Source organism: Chiroxiphia lanceolata, chromosome 2, assembly GCF_009829145.1.
Source record: "Chiroxiphia lanceolata isolate bChiLan1 chromosome 2, bChiLan1.pri, whole genome shotgun sequence".
Classification (NCBI taxonomy): Eukaryota; Metazoa; Chordata; class Aves; order Passeriformes; family Pipridae; genus Chiroxiphia; species Chiroxiphia lanceolata.
In genome coordinates, this window is record NC_045638.1 from 94,424,690 (window position 1) to 94,444,307 (window position 19,618).

The following is a 19,618-nucleotide window of genomic DNA, read 5'->3' on the forward strand; positions in this document are numbered from 1 at the left end:
GGCTTCTGAGCAGCTGGTGTCAAAGGAAACCCCTAGCAGTCAGTTAGTTTCTATTACATTTCTCTTGCTTCACTCAGGCAGAAGGGGCAGCTCCACAGAGATCAACCTTGCCTTGGGGGGAAGAGGTGAGCATGGCCAGGCTTAGCCTCAAGCCCACTCCTCAAAATGAGATGTTGGCAGGTGTCACTCAAAGAGAGAAGTGGACATTTTTAGGAGCACAGGTGTCAAACACCAGGCTCCAGGGAATACTAGGAGTGGAAGGTGTCCCTGCCCATGGCAGAGGGGTTGAAACTGGATGGTCTTTAAGATCCCTTCTGACCCGAACCATTCCGTGGTCATTTTCTGAGGCAGCGAGCTGCGTGCTACCTGCTGAAATTCCTTCTTCCCCTAACCTGTGGGGCTTTCACTCCACATTAAATTGATTTAATTTCAGTTTTTCAATTAGTAGAGCTGATACCTCCCTTCTGTAAGAGCAACATGACAGTTTCTGACACAGAAATATAACAGAAACTCCCTCCTGGACTTGCGCCCCATGAACCAGAAACTCCCTTCGCAGCATCACCCAGCACCCCAAGCCCCTTTCCGGCAGCCGCGACCCACCAGAGCACAGCGGAGGCGGCCACCGCGTCTAAAAATCCCCTTTCCTAACGCGGGCCTGGAGTTTCCAGAGGAAGCTGGTTAGCCAGACTCGCAGAGAGCCTCCTCCCGCCCAGGGAGGAGCGGGGCGCAGGGCGGGACGAGCCGCCTGTAGCGAGGCGTGCCTGAGCTGGCTTGCCTTTGACTTCCGATCGCGCGGGCAGCGATGCGGCTGCTGGCATGGCTCCTGTGCTTCGCGTCCCTCTTGGGTAAGCCGGGAGGGGCACGGTGGGGACCCTTCCCGAGCCCTTCGCCTTTCTCCTTCACTCCTTGCCGTCCGGGATATTGTGGGCGGCGGGAGCGGGGCATCCTTGCCCTCTGCTCCCCACGCGGCCGGACGGGCTTGTGCCGCCCCGGGGAGCGGCGTGGACGGGACTGCGCAGCTGCCGCTGGAATTTTGGTGGGCTCCGGCAGTGGGTTGCGGCCTGGGAAGCTGCTCCGGGGGGGCGGCTGCTTCTCCAGGGGGGCGGCTGCTTCTCCAGGGGGGCGGCTGCTTCTCTAGGGGGCCGCGACCGCCCTGGACTCCTGGCCCGGCTCCAGCGCGGCGACAGCGGCTCGCTGGGTGGGAGCGGTCCTGCCGCCTGCTCTCTGTCCTTGCAAGGGATAGCGGGCAGAACCAGGCGGCTGCATGCCTCCCGCATCAAACTCTAGAATTTCATGCCAGGAGTCAGCACTTTTAAGAACTCCCTGCCCTGTTCTTCTGCCCGTTTCTCTCAAACTTGTGTAAAGGAAGGTTATGGTAGGAAGTGGGTGTGATATTATGGCACCCGCCTACGGTGAGTTAATTCCCCCCTGTTCGTGAGGTGTTAAGGAGCTCAGGAAGCAAGCTTTTATTGTAGAAATATTCTTGTCACCCCTGTATATGAAAGTGTTGTTTATACTGTGTTCTGTGTTCCCTCTTGCTCAAGGAAAAACCATCAAAGTTGTCAAAGGTTTTGTGTTGTTGTTTTTTTTTTTTTTTTAATTATTGTGGCACTTTTTTCTTTTTTTTTTTCCCGTAGAAGTAAATTATTTCTATTAACTTCTGGTGAAATACTAATCAAAGGCCTTCTTAGTCCAAGTTCCACCTGTGTGTCTGAGGAACATAACCCTCACACCCATAACCCTTGCCCTGGGCTGTGAATGTGAGAAGTATTAAAAAAAACCTCGCTCATTTTTTGAAATTGAAGATATATGTACAAACGTTCTTGTTGTCAATAGAGGTAGATGCTATTGCTAGATGGGCCAAAGGGACAAGAAGCATGCTTTAATCTATGAAGATCTTCTTATCATTCCTCTAGTCCAAGGGATTTCTTGGTGACTTGGTTTTTTTTTTTTGCTTTGGGAGTTTCCTGGATATGCCTAAAATAGAAGCTATTGTATCCCCTGTTTAAAAAATTAACAGTCTCCTCTTGCTTTTCCTGAAGGCTTTAAGCAGCTGGTTCTGCTACTGAGTGTTCAGAGCAACTCCCTCGCATTTCCTCCTCATGCTATTCTAGAAGTCTTCACTGAGGGTCTTTGATTCTGAAGTCGTTGATTAGGGCAGGAGACAAGGACTGCAAACTCTTTACTGTTGTTCACTAAACTAAATAGGCAAGCTTTCACACCATGTTTTTGTTTGTATGCTTGCATTATTGCTATTATGTGCGTTGACTACGCGTAAATGTTTCATGTTAATTTTGACAAGGTAAAATAATCTATCATTTCTGTATGAGAAAATCAAGACCCGGAAAGTAAGACTGATCTGCCCAAGTGCATAAAGTAAACCAGTAGCAGTTTGACTTGGCATGCAAGTTTCTAGCCTTGCAAATACCTGTTGTAAACACCAGGATGCTGTTAGTAGATTCTCATCCTCCTTCAGTCTTCCTGTTCTGAATCCCTGCCTTCTCCATCCAAATTCAAAGCACTGCACTTATCTCAGTTGTGTTGCTGAACATCTGGAATGGGGTGGGAGATGTGCTTCTCCATTCTCTTGTGGGAGCCTGTGACACACAGAAGCTGCAGTGTAGCTTTAGCGTCTTCAGAATTCCTACTTGACAAATGGGAATTCCTGCTCTTCACAATGCTCTGCTGGCTCAGGTTTTTGTCTGATAAAACCTCAGACTTGCAAATTAGAATGTAAAGTCTCACCATGAGGCTATGGAAGGACTCTGAGACATACCAAGAGCATGTTCCTTCAGTCCTTGGAAATTCAAGGCAAAACTGTGCTCAGATTTGGGATCCTGGAGATTGTATGTGGGAGGAAAAAAAAAGTCTGTTATCTGTGGCCAAGTTTATTGAGGGAACCCACAGAGAAGTCTTTGCATCCTCCCTGGATGAGATGAATAAATAATACCACACCAGCGGGAGGTCACAGTGCAAGCCACACCAGTAGGGATGTTCTGCTCCACTGCAGACAGCAGCCAAACTTTAGTAACTTTAGCAGAGCCAGGACTTCACTCCAAAAGCAGAGGGGATATGGGAATTAAGCTGAATATGTGAAGTAGAACACCTAGAAGCATTCTGCATCCGTAGTGCGGCTCATATGAAAGCCAGGCAACTGTTTCAATGTTCTGAGCATCAAATCAATTTTATGCAGTATTTCGGCCTTCTGGGTTCCTTAATGCTTCATTTACCGATTCAGCTTATTTTTAAAAACTGAGTTAAGCGGAGAAGACTTATTTGATCTAAAAGCAGAGGTTATCATGTACAGTATTGAGCATAGACTGACAAATAATTTTTAGCATCTCTCAGGTTTTCTTTCAAACTTCTTCTGAATCTCCAGCATAGAAACTAAACATACCTCAGTGTGGCTTTTTGTTACTTTCTCATTAGGCCGTTTGACAGGTTTGGGCTGGCTTTTGTTTTTATTTTAAAATTTTCTGTCTTTTTTTCTCTACACACAGAAATATATGCTCCTTTCTACATTTTTGTTGATCACAAAATCACTGATTTTGCTCAGTGTTTTGTCCTGTGTCTCTCCACTCCATGGGAAATGTTATGAGAACTACATTACAAGGCATTGGGATGAATGGTGGAAAATCTGTACTCCTAAAAAATTCAGGTTGCTTGTAGAATGTGGTTAGTTCATAGGCTGCTAATAGAAATATTAAACAGTTTTTAATGATACAAATGGAAAAATCAGTCATCAGCTTTATGAAGCTGACACCCGCTTTTGTTGTCCTTTAGCCTTACTCTTGAATCTTCCTGAATAAACAGAGGAAGGTAGGAATGTCTCACAAAGGAAAAAAAATCAAACCAAACATCTGCCCCCTGCTTAAAAACTCTTGATAAGAGCTGAGGCTGTTATATTATATTAAAACCAAAAAGAAATAAAAATTTTTTTGCCATTGCTATTTAACACTACAGGATGGAAGTATGAACACAGAGTGAAAAATGTCACTGATAGTCTCTTGGCTTAATGTAATTAATGGTCTTAGACCTTAGAAAGCCAGGATCATCAATATTCTGCAGCACACACTGGCCCTCCCTAAGAGTTCACCACTGCTAAAAGTGGTGATTTCCAGTCCTCCCCCTCCCTCCCTTGCCTTATGCTGGGAGGCTATGTGTTGGCCTGGGCATTCACTGGATTTAGCTAATTGCATTAGTTGTCAAAAACCTCCAGCCGTATAAATTTAATGAACAGTGTTGGCTCAGTCCAACAGAGCAGGAGGGCAAAAGCAGGTGGAGGGGAGGGAAAGTGGGATGTCCACGCACACCTACCCATGTGTGGGATCTGGTGTTTGCTTAATTGCCCTGAGCTAATCAGTTGTCTGGGGCAGGGGGCATAAGGTTCTTAAAATAGGAGTTCTCATATTGCAGCTCTCTCCTGAAGGGAAGGTTTTGTTGTTTAAGTTCTTGACAAGAGAACTAGATAAATATAGGTTGCCTCAAAGTACAGGCAATAATAGTTTAGTACGTAAACCCTTCTGAAGCTGAAGTATTAAGGTTATCCTAAATTTGTCTGTGTTATGGAACATACAGGTATGTTTTTACATGTTCTCTTCCCATCAATGCCCCATATAGTGCCTCCACAGCAAAAGAAGATTTGGATCCTATGGTCCTGCAGTAACTCCCCCTCTGTGTGGTGAATTCCTTGTAGTACAGACTGCCCTGACAGAGTCAGACTGCCACAGAACAGATGAAGTTTCCCCACTGTAGAACCAAGTAAGAAAGACTCTTGTAAGGCAGGGATCAGTCTTTCTTCTATAATAAGACTGGTTAAATCAATAATTAAATCAGAATAATTTGTGACTGAATAATTATTAATAAAGTCATAATGCTGCTCAGAGGTAATTTCTGGGGACTCAACCAGTAGAAGGAATATACAAAGCTAAAGTACTTGGATTTTAAGGCTGCACTGATATGTGAATGATAGGAATGATGGAAATTCAAATTTGTGCTACATGGGTAGTAAGAAGTGGACTAACAAACTGCATGTGGTTTGCTTAGCAAAAGTGAAAAGTCTGCTTCAACCAGGGTGATGATGAGAGCTGTGAGTGGGCAATGTTTGCTAATAATATTATGTGTATGTAGACCGTTACATCAGAAATTTCCTCTTGCTACTAATGGAGGAGTAATTTTGTGAAGCTTTTTCTCTTGCTGCTACCTTTAGTGTGGCCCTCGTGACACTGTACACACACCTTTATCCTGGTGTATGAACAGGCAGACTTGCTAGAGATGGAATATTTTTGTTGATGTTTGGTTACTATGGGATGAATAGACTTACCTGAAACTAACCTAAAGCAATGCTTTGGAAAAAGGAAAACACCCAAATCAAGAAGGTGCCACAAAAATAAGAGCCCATATAGTTACATTCAGAGAAAGGAATATTCTTTCCAACTTGGAAATACAGCCCAGTGGGTACATCTAACATTAAGTTTATTTAGAGGCATCTCCTGAGAGTTGCTTTTGTATCAAGAGTCAGAGTTTTAAAGGTTAAGAAGCCAGAGCTGCACAATCAGTATCCATGTTGAGACGTGCACTGTACTCTTAGCTTCAGTTTTCGATATTTGAAGAAACAGGCCTGAGCTGCAAAATTTTGGGTTGGATAGATTCTGTCCTTAACTCAGAGGCGAAGACACCAGGATTTCCAGGTGTGCTGTTGTGAACCAGGTCCTCCTGCTCATGGGAAACTCAGAGGTGGCTAGATTCCTGGAAACAAGTTGTGAAGCCAAACCCAGGCACTCACTCACTCTTTCCCACCCTCAGCAGGAAATGAAGTTGAGAATGGGGAAAACACAGGACCAAAACATCAGCTGTGCAGGGAATGCAGCCTGTTGTTAGTCCCCTGCTGAGGGTTATAACCAAAGGTATGGATTTTGTGATGGAGAGGGACCCAGACCTGTTGGTGGTTGCTACCATTGGGTCCTGCCTTTGCTGATGTGTAGAACTCTGTAGATGCAGGTGGCCCTGTATTGTCCAGGGATAGCAACACACATCTCTGTGAATATGCTTCAGTATGCAAGTGAAAAGCTGTGCTTTTGATGTTACGAGTAGGATTTGCAGTAATTTCTGCACGAATCTGATTTTATCTTGCAACAGCCTTGGTTGCTGCTACAGCTTTTTTTCATCTGCGTTCTCTCCCTCCTGGCTGTAGCTTTTGCCTGTGCTTTTATGCCATGGGTCTACTGGAGTTTGGGAAGTGGGTTGTGTTTGTGGCCTGTGGGAGAATTAGGAGGACTGTTGGTCCTCTTACTGGTGAATATTCTGATAGTCCTTCTGGGCTGAACATTTATTTCAGGGTTTTCTGCACCTGGTGGTTTTGAGGGTTAGGAGGGAACATAACTGTCTGCTGCTTACAGTTGCTGGGGGAATTCACAATTTTAAAAAAGCCTAGAAAAGGGGTAGTTGGGAAGTTACAAAAAGTAAATATCCACTATTTAAAAAGCCCATCTCCTGAGGCAAACAGTTCCTTGCTATAATTTAATCGGTAAGGACTTTTCCACTCAGCTTTAGCAGGTGGAATGTTAGTGTCTTAATGGTAATAGGAGAGTCTTAACTGCTGCTTTTATAGACCTAATATAGACATATATGCATTTCAAATAGGAACTTGAAACCCCAAAAAATAATGATAGTATTAAAAATAAAAAGGGAATTAGCTTACGGACGTTTCTCCAAAGTAACTAAGCCTTACATCAGCTCCAAGAAAACTAGTGAAGAAAGTCAAACCAGGTAGACAAATACAGTAATGAAGTATTTATTGCTGATAAATGGAGTACTAAATTCTACTTACTCAGTCTGAACACAACATGGATACCTTTAGCCTGCTTAAATGCTCAGTCAGAATTAGTCAGGTGAATATTAAGACTCAAGTACAGCACACTGGGTTGCAGGGGTCTGGCTGCTGGAGAAGTGGGAGCAGAAGATGATGTAGACAAGATGAGGTGAAGGGTTTGCAGAAGAGGCTTTGCCCACACAATGTTACCTTCTCTTTATTTGTGACACTTTCATCATGTGATTTGTTTGGAAGGGAAGAACAAAAAGGTTTGGCATAAGAAGGAATTTGGAGTGGGTTTTAGGAGATACAGGAGCAGGTGGTCTGATGGTTTCTGTAGAGGCTACTGAAGGCCTTAGCACCCCACTACTTTGTTGTGTAAACTTTATGTTGGAATAATAGGCTACAATAAGGAGAGAGGGAGAAAGCAGAGAAACATGATTCTTATTTCTAGCCTTCCAAAAAGATTGTATGAGAGTGTGTTTGGCTGTCATTTCTCCCTCTTTGCTTACACCAGAGAAGCAAACTGCTGTGAAATCTATTTCCATATAAAATTACGTAGAAAAGAGGGGGGAAGGGTTCCTTGGAAATTTAGAAAACATATCATGACACATGCTTTCTTCAGAAGCTCAAAGATACATGGTTGTGACCTTATGCAACATTTCTGTATGATTTCCTTGAAAAAAGGAAGCTGACAGATTGAGTGGGAGAGTTCTTCACATTTTCACTAGACCAATAAAACAGGGAAATAAAACCAATATAAATAAACCCAAAATGTCCAATAAAATTTGGACATTTTTAGATGGCAGGAGATGACAGTTATCCGAAGAGTAAATTTTTCGTTGTTCTGCTGCTGGAAGCCTCGAGTTTCCTTAGGCAGGAACTCTTCAGCACCTTGCTGTGAAACCTTTGTTTCATCAGTGAGCAAGAGGAGAGTGTGCTGAAGAGAGCAGTGCTCCCCTGTGCCAAGCAGAACCTGTGGAGAGAAAATGTGTTTTCTTTTCAACTCTGCTTTCCTTCTTTCTCATTTCTGGGCTTGAAGGAGCAACAGGTTTTCCCTTATAGCTTCAGCCTAGCTCTTATGACTAACTTAAAGGGAGTAAAGACGTAGAGAGTTTACCTGGATCGACCCCCAAGCTTAGGAAGTTATTAGCGGTTGGCTGAGCAGTGGTGGCTGTCCTTGCTTGTGTTCTTAGTCCCCAGCAAATGGCTGCATCCTTTCCTTCAGGAGGTCATGTCACCTTGCTCTTGTCAGCAGCCACCACGGCTTGGCTTATGCATGCTGATATTAAGCCACCACAGCTTGTTTGTGTCTGTGAGCCGAAGATACCGAGAGGTAGAATTTCGCAGTGGGTAGAGCAGGGAGTTTTCCTCCATGCTAGGAATACTATAGGTCCTTAGGCAGTGAGAGATGACTTGTTGAGAAGTATACGCTTCTAGAAATTGTCTTTATGAAACAAAAGTCTCTAACAAGACTCCAAGCTTCGTCAGATCAAAACAGTGTTCCACCCTGCCCAGCATCTTGCTTTCCTATGGTCTTCACACAAGTGTTGGAGCTCCCCTGTGTTCTTTTCTTTTCTGGAAATTGTTAATTGAGATGAGTGGAAAGAGATGCTCATACTGGGGCAGTGGGAGCAAGTGAAATGTTTAAATCTGCCTGAACAGGATAGAAGACAAAGACAGCACATAGGTTGTGTTGAAAAGATGTGGGAGTGAAAGCTTACCCTGCTTGCTTTTACATTTCCTGTGCCTGGAAAAGGCCTCCATGTAAGTGCAGACATCAAGAAGTAGCAACTGTAATGGCACAAGAAGAGTACTTCCATGGGTAAACTGCAAACAGTTGGATATTCCATAAAAAGTAAGGCGTGGAGAAGACCTGTGTGTGCAGTTCTCTACCCAAGCACACAGAAGTGTGTTTCTCGTTGCTTCAGTATCCTGTCTGAGATAGTCCTTGATTCTCTGGTCTGGCAGCAAGCAGAAGAGCTGCTGACAGAGTACACTGACTAGCACTGTTCTTTGCTGATGGGAAAGGACTTCTGTCGGCTTTCATATGGAAAGGAGATAGGACGTGGAGCAAGATGGGTTATAGTTTGTTTTCTGGACTTGTATACAGTGAAGGGAAGTGACTTGGTGTGATAAAGCTGTAGTATCCACACTGATTTGTGAACAGTAGTAATGATGTGACATTGATGTAACAATGATGACACCAGAAGTAAGGGAAGCCTGGAATGATACAAGAATTGGTGGGTTCTTAACTGATACCTTTGACGAACAAATAAATAAAAAAATCAAAACCAAAACAAACTCAAAATAGTAGCTGTCACTTGCAACTGGTTGGCTTGAGGAGTAGAAGTATTTTTGTTTCATCATGCACAGTTACTATTTAAAGGGAAGTTTTACATGGTGTGTATTGGGAATCTTGCCTTAATATGAGACCTCATTTATAACTTAATCATGCCCTTCCTTCAACTGAGTAGTAAAAAATTACCAGCTACCAGCTGTAGTCTCTCGAATAGAGTCTTTAATGCAAGTGTAACTTGAACTCAGTATCAACATGTTTTTGTCTATATCCACGTAAATGTCTGCCGCGGCAGTAATCTTGTGGTTGTTTTAGAGCTATTTGAAAGTTGATTCCTGAAGACAGAAGCAGGGACGCAGAGATGCTAATGGTTTACAGTATCCCCTCCCCACAGCAAAATTTTGTCTGTTACATCAGTAGATATTTTTTTTCTTATAAATGTATCTGTTTTTAATAAAAATTAGGGAAAATCTCTTATTCCTCTTCTGTTCTTCTGTATTTAATTATATTGAATATCTGGGCCTTTTTAGCAGTTCAGGTTTCTGGACAGCTCCATTTCTTCCTGACAGCTCTGCTAGATCTCAGAGGTTTGGATGTTATTTCACATATGTTGTCTGTGAAATAAGCTTGTTTAAGTGACATTTCCAAGGGAAATCCCTAATACCTCCATGATTTCAGAGCAGGTGCTTTGAACTGAGTAGCAATTTTATGTCAGAAGTGTGCTTTTTAATAACTGTGAATATTCATGCTGGAAAAATTTGTTTATTTACTCAAAGGGAACTTCAGTCTGGGTGTTCTGCAACAAGATGCTAAAATAGATTTTACTGGCAACAATTTCATCTTTTTTACCAGACCATGGGCAGGAGACCTAATTCAGGTGAACAGAGGGAAAGTACTGAGGATAGAGGGTCTTAGGATAGGGAAGAAGATCAGGACAATGATTCTACCTGGGACCAGAATGTGGAAATTGGATCCCTTTGTAGTGCCTGTCATATGATTGTGCTGACAGCCTGTGTTTGGGTAATTCTAAACTAACACATGCCTTAGTTTGCAACATTGTGGTGTGATTTTAACCTAAATTTGAATGTGTCTTATACTGCATACAGTGTTAGTCAAGCAGTATTTTATAAAACAATTGTTAAAGTAACTTGTTTTTTTTTTTCTCTTGTAGTGCTCATCTACTCTGAGGATGCGTTGCCTGGCATTGTGGGAGAAAATTTTACTTTTCCAGCAGAAATAAAGCAAAGAATAGAGGATATTACTTGGAAGAAAAACAAGGATATAGTGGCTGAATGGGATGGGCAAAACCCACCGACATATTTAACTCATCTCCGAGGCAGGAGTGTGCTTAAGGAGAATGGGAATTTGACTATATTTAACTTGGAGAAGAGTGATGCTGGCACATATGAGTTAGTCTACCGGACTTCTGGGAAAGATGGTTATTTAAAATTCATTCTTGAGGTATTAGGTAAGTAGAGTAAGAACTGCATAAAGAATGTGCACCACTTCATTCACTTTAAAAAATCTAGAAAGGGCATTGTTTATTTCTCAACAAAGCAAATAGAAACAATGGGGGGCTGTTCTTTGGCTCTGTTGTTAAGTTGCTTAGGAACTTTGAACATATTTTCAAAGGTGGCATCTAATTTGTGTGCCAATCATTACTCACCATGGAATGACTTTTAGTGTGCATAGATGGCATGCTGTACTTCCAGGTAGACAACTAAACCCTTTGAGCAAGCTGACCATGTTATCCCAGGCATTATGTGCTTGAATATCTGTGGCATCATCCTGTGCACATCTACTCATCTTCACTAGCACTCTTTGGCAAATATGTTTGACCAGCGGGTATATTAGTCCTATTGACAGTGAGCCGTGAGAAGGCTTGAACTAGACATCAAAGAACCCCAAAGAGGTGGTTTACAGGTTCCTTTTAGAAACACATTTCTCTCTTGCTCATCTGTGCATGTGCATACACAAATCTTACATGAACACTTTTGTCTCTGCACTCTCCTGCTGCTTTTGTTGCTCCAGGCCTTGTACTGTGCTAAAATTCAAGGCAGTTTATAACTAAACTCAATGTTTTCTCTCCTTTTAGATCCCCCTTCAGAACCTAAAATAAATTACAGCATCAGGGGTGATAACCTTGTGTTAAACTGTACATCAGATTTCCAGAGGCCTGTGAATTACACTTGGAAGCTCAGTAACGATCCACGCAGTCATTGGAGCCAGGAATTTTCCATCCCTATAAAGAATATTGATGCTACCAAGAATGCTACATGTTTCATTACATTCTCACAAACGGAAAGAAGCTCTGAAATCTCTTTGATTCAATGCATTTCAGATGAAAAAGGTAATGAATGTGTCAGGTTGCAAACACAGGTCTGAGAGGCTTGGATGGGAAGCAGCATGAACTTTGTAAGATTTCTCCTGACTTCTAGGGGAGTTGGATTTAAAGAGTAAAAAGCATCAGAAGTGATTTGTCTGCTAAAAGTGTGTATAAGGTTGATGGAAGGTATGAGATTGACAGTTTGATCCCCACCAATAACTGGACTGAGTAATAACAGGAGACCAACTTAAAAGATCTCTTTTGAACCTTCTGGTGTCCTGTAACTAATGCTGATGACTTGTGCTCTATGTACTACTCTCCATGAATTAGAGTGAAACTGTTCAGTCATTTCAAGTGAGTTATCTAGCAGCATTAGATAAAATAATTTCTCATCTAGCATCATCTACATGAATCAGTGAACATACTTCTTTCCCCCTTCACAGAGAGATATCAAAATTAGAAGAAAGAGTTTTCCTCCTGTTGCTTATTGCTTTGGGAAAGCCTTCAACTTGAGGCTTGCGTTTTTTTCTTTTTTAAACAGAGTTAGAACATGTTTGGAACTATCTCTTTTGTAGGGTGTGTAAAGCAGTCCCTAAGTGACACAGTTTCTCATTTCTGTGCAAAAGTAATTTTCGTGGTTTACTGGTGTAGAATTCTTCTTCCTTCACTGGAGTTCTGTGTTAGAAACTTTTTAGAAATGAGACGTGGTGGGTTGATCTTGGTTGGCTGCCAGGTGCCCTTCAGGCTGCTCTGTCACTCCCCCTCCTCTGTGGGACAGAAAAAAAAGCCTCATGGGTTGAGGTGAGGACAGGGAGAGATCATTCAGCCATTACTGTCACAGGCAAAACAGACTCAACTTCGGGAAAATTAATTTTATTTATTGTCAATCAATTTTATTTTATTCTCAATCAAAATCAGAGTAGGATAATGAAAAACAAGAACAAGTCTAAAACACTTCCCTGAAACTCCTCCCTTATTCCCAGACTCAGTTTCCTTCCCAATATCTCTACCTTCCCACCCTGAGCAGCGCAGTGGGATGGGGAATGGGAGTTGCAGTCAGCTCATCACACTTTTCCAATGTGAGTCCTTCCCAAGGGCTACAGTTCTTCACAAATTGCTCCTGTGTGGATCCCCCACAGGGTCACAAGTCCTGCCAGCAAAAATGCTCCAGTGTGGGCTCCTCTCTCCATGGAACCACAGCTTCTGCGAGGAGCCTGCTCCAGCGTGGGCTTCCCCTGGGGTCACAGCATCCTTCAGGCATCCACCCATTCAAGTGTGGGGTCCTCCACGGCTTGCAGGTGGATCTCTGCTTCCCTGTGGACCTCCAAGGGCTGAAGGGGGACAACCTGCCTCACTATGGGGCATCATGGGCTACAGGGGAATCTCTACTCCAGCGACTGGAGCACCTCCTACCCCTCCTTCTCCACCGACCTTGATGTCTGCAGGGCTGTTTCTATCACATATTCTCAGTCCTCTTTCCCTGCTGCTATAGTCTAGCAGTTTTCCCCCTTTCTTAGATGTGTAATCCCAGAGACACTACCACAGTCACTGGTGGGCTCTGCCTTGACCAGCAACAGATCCATCTTGGAGCCAGCTGGCATTGGCTCCATCCATTATGGGGGCAGCTTCTGACATCTAATCACAGAAACCATCAAAACCTTACCACACAAACCAAATACAAGATATTTGCTGAAATTTCATTTGGCTGAAATCTGGCTCTGACTTTCATATGCCAAAAAATGGAATAGCCATTGCCTTTCAAGGGTTGATGTGCCTTCACTGAACTGAGGTACTTAACACATAACTGTGCTGGAGTTGGCTTAGGGTTTTGCTACTAACTGACTCTTGTGCATTAATTTATTGAGGCTACTTTTTAAAAACAAATAGGCTATAAAACGTACTCAGGGTTGGTTGTGTTTCTACTGAACTGTTGCTTTATAAATAACCAATAATTTTTATTTTTTTTTTAAAGGATACGGCTCTCACAAAAGAAACTGGATTATTCTTATTGTGCTTTTTTCCCTCTTTATGCTACTTCTGGTAATCCTAGGATTCCTATGCACAAGAGGTATGTAGAGCATTTCCTAACTGAGTTTTACGTGCTTCAAGATTATGCTCATCTAAGGAACTGTGGAACATATGAAAGTTTCTAACCATGGGATATTTTGTAAAAACAGTAATAGAAACAAGTGCAATTTAGGCAAAGGCTAGTAGATTTGAAGGAAATGATGTACTGAACTTCCTTGCATTTGGGCACTGGGCTCTGAGTGCTGGGAAACACTGCAGTTTTCATTTGCATATTTCTCCTTCAGACTGGGTGTTTCTTTTACTGTTTGTTTCTACTTACCAAGTATTTCTAACCTCTCCTGTTCCTACCTGAGTGTCTTTTGACAGCCCTTTCTGAGCGCATCGTAAAGCTGCCCTCAAGATCAGATTTATTGTTAGGACAGGCTTATACCACGGCCTGTTGAATCTGACAACTCAGCGTGATCAACTGATAAATGGGGACTTCTGTGCCTCCTGTCAGCCTGTGTTGTATTGATGGAGGGGTATGGACAGATGCTCACAGATCATTATGATCGGCAAAATGTCCACTTTATTAGAAGAAAGACACCTTATATGCTGCTTATGACACTCAGACGTGTGTTTCTTGTTCACAGAGCATTGAATACATAAGGAAAACATACTTTGTTGTACAGTGCTAATTTGATAACAACAGGTGTCCATAGGAGATGAGAAAACTTGTTCACCTCCCAAAAACTCCTCCTTGACTTTGGCAGAAAGCTCTTTTGTTCTAGCCTCAAGGCTGACGCCATTTTAAGTACGCAGTTAGTTTTACTGTTCACACCCAAATATGCCAAGGCAATACTCACGGAAATGCAATGGAAATTGTTCACACAATTTCAATACACCAACAGTGTTGCCATCATCTTGGAGTTCTGTATCTCCTGCTGCCACCTTTTTGGGTTAATGTGTCAGATTGTCTTCTGGTTTGAAAAAGAGGTGCACACCTCTTTGTGTTTGAGAGGGTTCCAAACAGGAATACATTTCTTCATCCTATGCATGCTCTGCATGGAAAATTCCTGTTGGCTTCCAGATGGAGTGGCTATACGGTGAGGAGTATGGGGAAGGACTAATTGATGATATTCTTGAGGAAGGCTCTGATCAGAACTTAAACAGATATATATGTTGTATGTGGACCTTATGTTTTCCTACTCATTCTCCATTTAGTTGGCATGGAATCATAAACTAGGTTGGAAGATATCTCTGGAAATTTCATCCAACTTACTGCCTAAAGCACGACTAACTTCAAAGCTAGATCAGGTTGCTTAAGGCCTTGTCCAGGCAAACTCTGAATAGTTCCAAGGATGGAAATTCCCCAGTCTCTTTCAGCATGCGTTTAATTGCTTGTAACTGGCCATCAGATAGAATCAAAACAATTCCGTTACTTCCCTTGAAACAATGAAGGTTTGAATATGATAGAAAAGAAACTTGTTATACCTTGGTAGGATAAGCAGTGCACAGGTATAATCAAACAGCAAAAGAGATTTGCTGATTTAAGTACAAGACTCAGAATCATAAATTAAGCTCTACCTTAGATTTGATTAGATGTGTTCTGACTTCTTGTTGCAAGAGGCCCATTCTGTTTATCTTTCACTAATTGTCTTTGTCCCAAAACTATATTTCATTCTTTGTTCTGTCTCCAAGTCAAGTATTCAGTTGCATGTTCTCAGTGAATTTTTTTTTTTTTTTTTGGTTTGGGGATAGGGGAGGGGATGGAATGAATGGAGGCTGTCAATGAGTTTCCAGAGAAACTTTATTTCTGAGTCATTTCTCCAGGTGTTCTGTTTGTTTGGGTGCAGGTAGAAATAAATGTGAAAGAAAAAGAGTTGCTCAGAAGAACAGTCCAGTGCATGGCTCAGGTAAGACAGTGTCACAGATGTCTGGAAATCAGACCGTTGCTTTCATTTGGTCTAGGCTTGTCAGTTTTTGTTCTGTGTCAGTATAGTCTTTCATTGGAGAGGTAAAGGAGTAAGTTTTCTTAGAGTGTACTTATTTTTTTCAAGTGACTAAATAATATTTCCTAAAATAAATAAATTTCATTATAGGAGAACATGAGCAACTTTTCTCTGTGGACAGCCAGGAACAGCATAACTCAGACAGAGGTAAGAAACCTGTATTACTGTATTAATGTTTTTGGACATCTGCTATTGTTTGGAGCGGGGACTCTGATTTGCTCTTTACTTTTTTGCAGGATCTAAGCTTTTGAATTGATTTTCAGTGTAGGCACATGTAGACTCAAAGTCTCAGCTGAGGTCCAATATGGGTAATTATAGGAACCTGCACTTAGTGAATGTGTTAGTGGGGCTGGCAGAGTTAACAGACAGTGAATCACCTCAGATTTCCCTGGTCAGCAGCTGTCTTTGGAGATGAATTCCCTCTCAAACAATGAAGAACTGGGGCTGATTTACATGCTGAAGTGAGGTTAATATTATCTGTCTGTTTTATTCTTACATGCTTGTGCAGTCTACAACTTCCTCGTGAGGGGAAGAGGAGGGACAGGCACTGATCTCTTCTCTGTGCTGACCAGTGACAGGGCCTGAGAGAATGGCCTGAAGTTGTGTCAGGGGAGGTTTAGGTTGGATATTAGAAAAGAGTTCTTCACCCAGAGGGTGTTTGAGCACTGGAACAGGTTCCCCAGGGAAGTGGTCACAGCACCAAGCCTGACAGAGTTCAAGAAATGTTTGGATGATACTCTCAGACTTTTGGGGATGGTCCTGTGCAGGGCTAAGGGTTGGACTCAATGATCTTTGTGGGTCCCTTCCAACTCAGCATATTCTGTGATACAAAATTCTTTGAGAAATTTGGTTAATTATTTTCCTAAACTTTTCTAAGTATTCATATCAAGTGTTTAGGGCTGAATATGAATGTAATGCATTGCTTATTGCCAGTGTTCCTCATGAAAATTTCTTATCAAATAAGACTAGCAGGAGTTTGCTGTTAATTTGGCTTGGCACCTTGTTAGTCTGGTGTGCAGAACTATGGTCCTTGCTTTTGGTGTGTGATTCTGGAACATGCTTGCACCCGTTGGGTCAAGCTGCAGTTGTCTCCTTTGCCTTCTCTAACCTCTTGCAGTTGTTTCAGAAAAAAAATCTTTCAGCAGTATGTTTGATTGACTCTTACTCCATTTTGCAGGCCTGCCTTCTTGTAACAGCCAGGATGAGGGAAGGAGACAGTCAGTGGAGGAACTTCTCACCTCTGTTAGTTGCCAGTCTGTTCCCCACCCATGGTTTCTTTCTGTGATGCTCTTCTGCAGGCAGTACAGAGTCTCAGTGGTCTGCATTCCTGTCTTCCTGCCCAGATCTTCACTTGAGCTTCTGCTGTCCATTCTAATCTGCATTGAGCTTTTTGTTTGTTTTTTTTCTTGGTGTTTTGTTTGGGTGGTTTTGTTTGTTTTTTTGTTTGTTTGTTTTTTATTTCTCTTTTTATTTGCTGCAATATTATTCTGTTCTCTGGCTTCTGGGTCTGTGTGTTGGAGTATGGAAATTGCTCCATACGGTGAGCAGAGAAGGAAGGGGACAGACAACTCCTTTAGTCTGTGCTCCTTTCACAAGGGTGAATTTGGCTAACGTGTTCCAGCTTTAACATGTACGATTCTTGTTGCCAGGACCACTCCGGCCTGTTTTTAGGAACTAAACTAAATTAAACCCCAAAACAGTTAAGCAGATTAGGGAGAACAGGGGGAAGACTATTGAAAAACACTTTATTGTGAGACCAAACACTGTTTCAGTGGGGAATGGTCAAAGCTCCCACCATCAGGTGCAGGGTCAAGTGCCCTGTTGGAGTGTTCTGGTGTTGAATTAACAGTGTCTTCATGTGGGATATTTGGTCTGGTATCTCACATGAGCTGCTGCAGTCAGCATCCTGGAGCAGGATGTTTCTTGAATTGCAAACTACTGTGTTGCTTTGCAGAGGTTTTCTTTATACTTGATTTAATTTCTTAAGTTGTTCTTTAATTTAATTTCCGAAGTTTCTTAATGTTTTTATAGTTTGGGGATTTAAAAAATGTGATGGTGATGAGCCTGGAAAAGCTGCTACAGGTAGAGAGGTAGCGCTATGAAAGCAAGGGCTTGGATTTTTTGTCGTTGGGTTTGTTTGGGATTTTTTCCTCCCTTTCTACCTCCCTTATGAGCTGTTTAGCAGGATTTTAAGTAAAAAACTTCATTTGATATTCTCAAACATTTGTTAAAGCTGTAGTTCTAGCCCATGGTTCAGAGATCACTAAAGTCTAGAGACCATGGGTGAATCTGAAGGTTAAAAAAGAAGGATGGGTAGGAAAAACAAAAAACCAAGCCCCCTAAACCCCCTCATTTTGGTACTGCACTTAAATTTGCTTCAGAATGTTCCTATTAGAGGTTCTTTACGTTCTACAGAGAGAAGGAGTTTAAAGTCACAGCGTTAGTGCAACACATAAATGAAGTAAAAAAAACAAATGTGTATTCTCTTCTCTCTGGCTTTTTATGGCAAATCTGCAGCTTTATCACCTTAAGTAAACTGACTTCAGAAAGATTTTGTAAAGCTGTAGGCATAAGTATAGACAATGTTGGTCATGGTCTGGGATCTTAAGTGGTTGCTGGAGGAAAGTTGAAATTAATTGTGAGTCCTTTAGGTGGCATAACATACTGGTTCTCAGAAGTATCTGCTAAAAGTGTTATAATGAAGTTTTCACTTTAAGACTGAGTTGCACATTTTGCAGACCACTGTGCTGTCTCCATACATATTTCTAAAAAGGATTTCTGTTTCCTTGCAGCTTCATTTTCACAACCTGTTCATTGTGAGAATGACAGGCCTGAAGCAGGTAACAAGTGAGATGATGCCCTAAAACAGGAGAACTTGGAGGGAGGAAATAATTTTGTACATGGCCTTTTGCAGTCCTAAACATATTAGCATGTTCTCAGTATAGAGTTTACACCATTCCCCTGTTGGCCTAGAAGGATCTGTTGTCTTAGGAACAGTAAATGTGGATGGGTAGATCACTAGATGAGAAGTCAAAAAGACCTGGAACCTTGTGTTTGGTAAACAGCACAAAGCAAATACCTTCTTGGGGCTTCACCTTCCCTTTTGATACAATGAGACTGATGCTGCATGCTGTGTTTGGAAACCACTTCACCATTTCCACTGTGGGAAGAAGAACTAAGCGTATATAAGGGAAGCCCTTTTTATAGTAAATAAGCAAATTACCCTTTTGTCTAATGTCAACTTTTATTTACAGGCAAAAGAGTGCAAGGGTATTTTCATAGGATATCATGATGAGTAGGTGGGCTTTGCTTTCTGATGGAAAGAAACCCTCAAACAGGACCTGAGACAATAAAATGCTCCAGCTTCAAAGCTTTGTGTTGATGGCAAATAGATCAGCACACCAGTTTAGAGATGGGATGCTTCCAAACTTGCAAAATTCTTATTTGGGATTTACAGCAGGCTTCTTTCCTTAGAGAAGCACCATTTTTAGATGCAGTATCTTCCACTTGCTTTTTTATGCTCTAGGACAGTCTTTTGACTTCATTCATCTGGCAGTTAAGCAAAGGTCTGGTTTTGTTTTCTTAATACAGTCAGTGTAAATTTCAAGGAAATTTGGGGACCTGTATTTTTTCTAAAAGTTCTTTTTACTCGAAAAGGTTAGGGAAATTGATCATTATTGTTCAAGTCAGAAAAAAAAATGTGGTTTTTTTCCCAGTCTGTTGCACTACTGATTCATTTACTCACTAAATCTTCCAGCATTTTCCACAAGTAGCTGATAATAAGGGGGTTGGAGAAGGCAGAATTTTTTCCTATTAAGGAAAAAAATCCCTAATGCTGACAGTAAGGAAAAGGAAACCCAGAACCCCCTGGGTTTTGCCGCTTATTCTCCCTGCTTGAGTTGTAATGGGTGTAGAACAGCTTTCTCCATACGAAGAAACAGGGATTGTGTAGCTGATGGTAAAGGTGTGGTGCACTGTGGGATTGTCTTATCACTTGTGTAACTTTTTCTACATACATAGATGTGGATATAGGAGAAGGAAGTTTATTTTATGCCTGTCTTAAAGTAGAAAGGAGGGAAACATACAGTTCAGGCAAAAGAGAATCAGATCCATAGATAAAAGGTTGTCAGTTTGGACACTAGAGGAATTAAAGAAAATAAAAT

The 19,618-nt window shown here is 42.0% G+C and overlaps 1 protein-coding gene across 6 annotated transcripts in view; it reads left to right on the top strand.

Annotated features, from left to right (window-relative positions):
- Positions 1–733: 733 nt before the first annotated feature.
- The window catches only part of PSG2 (pregnancy specific beta-1-glycoprotein 2), a 28,066-nt gene continuing 9,181 nt past the window's right edge, over positions 734–19,618 (top strand). For 2 of the 6 annotated variants that reach the window (XM_032680264.1, XM_032680266.1), the window contains exons 1-7: positions 734–845; positions 10,282–10,578; positions 11,206–11,460; positions 13,409–13,504; positions 15,300–15,359; positions 15,546–15,602; positions 18,248–18,295. In XM_032680264.1, coding sequence (XP_032536155.1) covers positions 803–845; positions 10,282–10,578; positions 11,206–11,460; positions 13,409–13,504; positions 15,300–15,359; positions 15,546–15,602; positions 18,248–18,295 — 856 coding nt within the window. In that variant the 5' untranslated portion in view covers positions 734–802. Of the gene's footprint in view, positions 846–10,281; positions 10,579–11,205; positions 11,461–13,408; positions 13,509–15,299; positions 15,360–15,545; positions 15,603–16,632; positions 16,719–16,750; positions 18,225–18,247; positions 18,296–19,618 lie in introns of those variants that run through there. The other 4 variants (XR_004355441.1, XM_032680268.1, XM_032680265.1 and 1 more) reach the window with 4 other exon arrangements.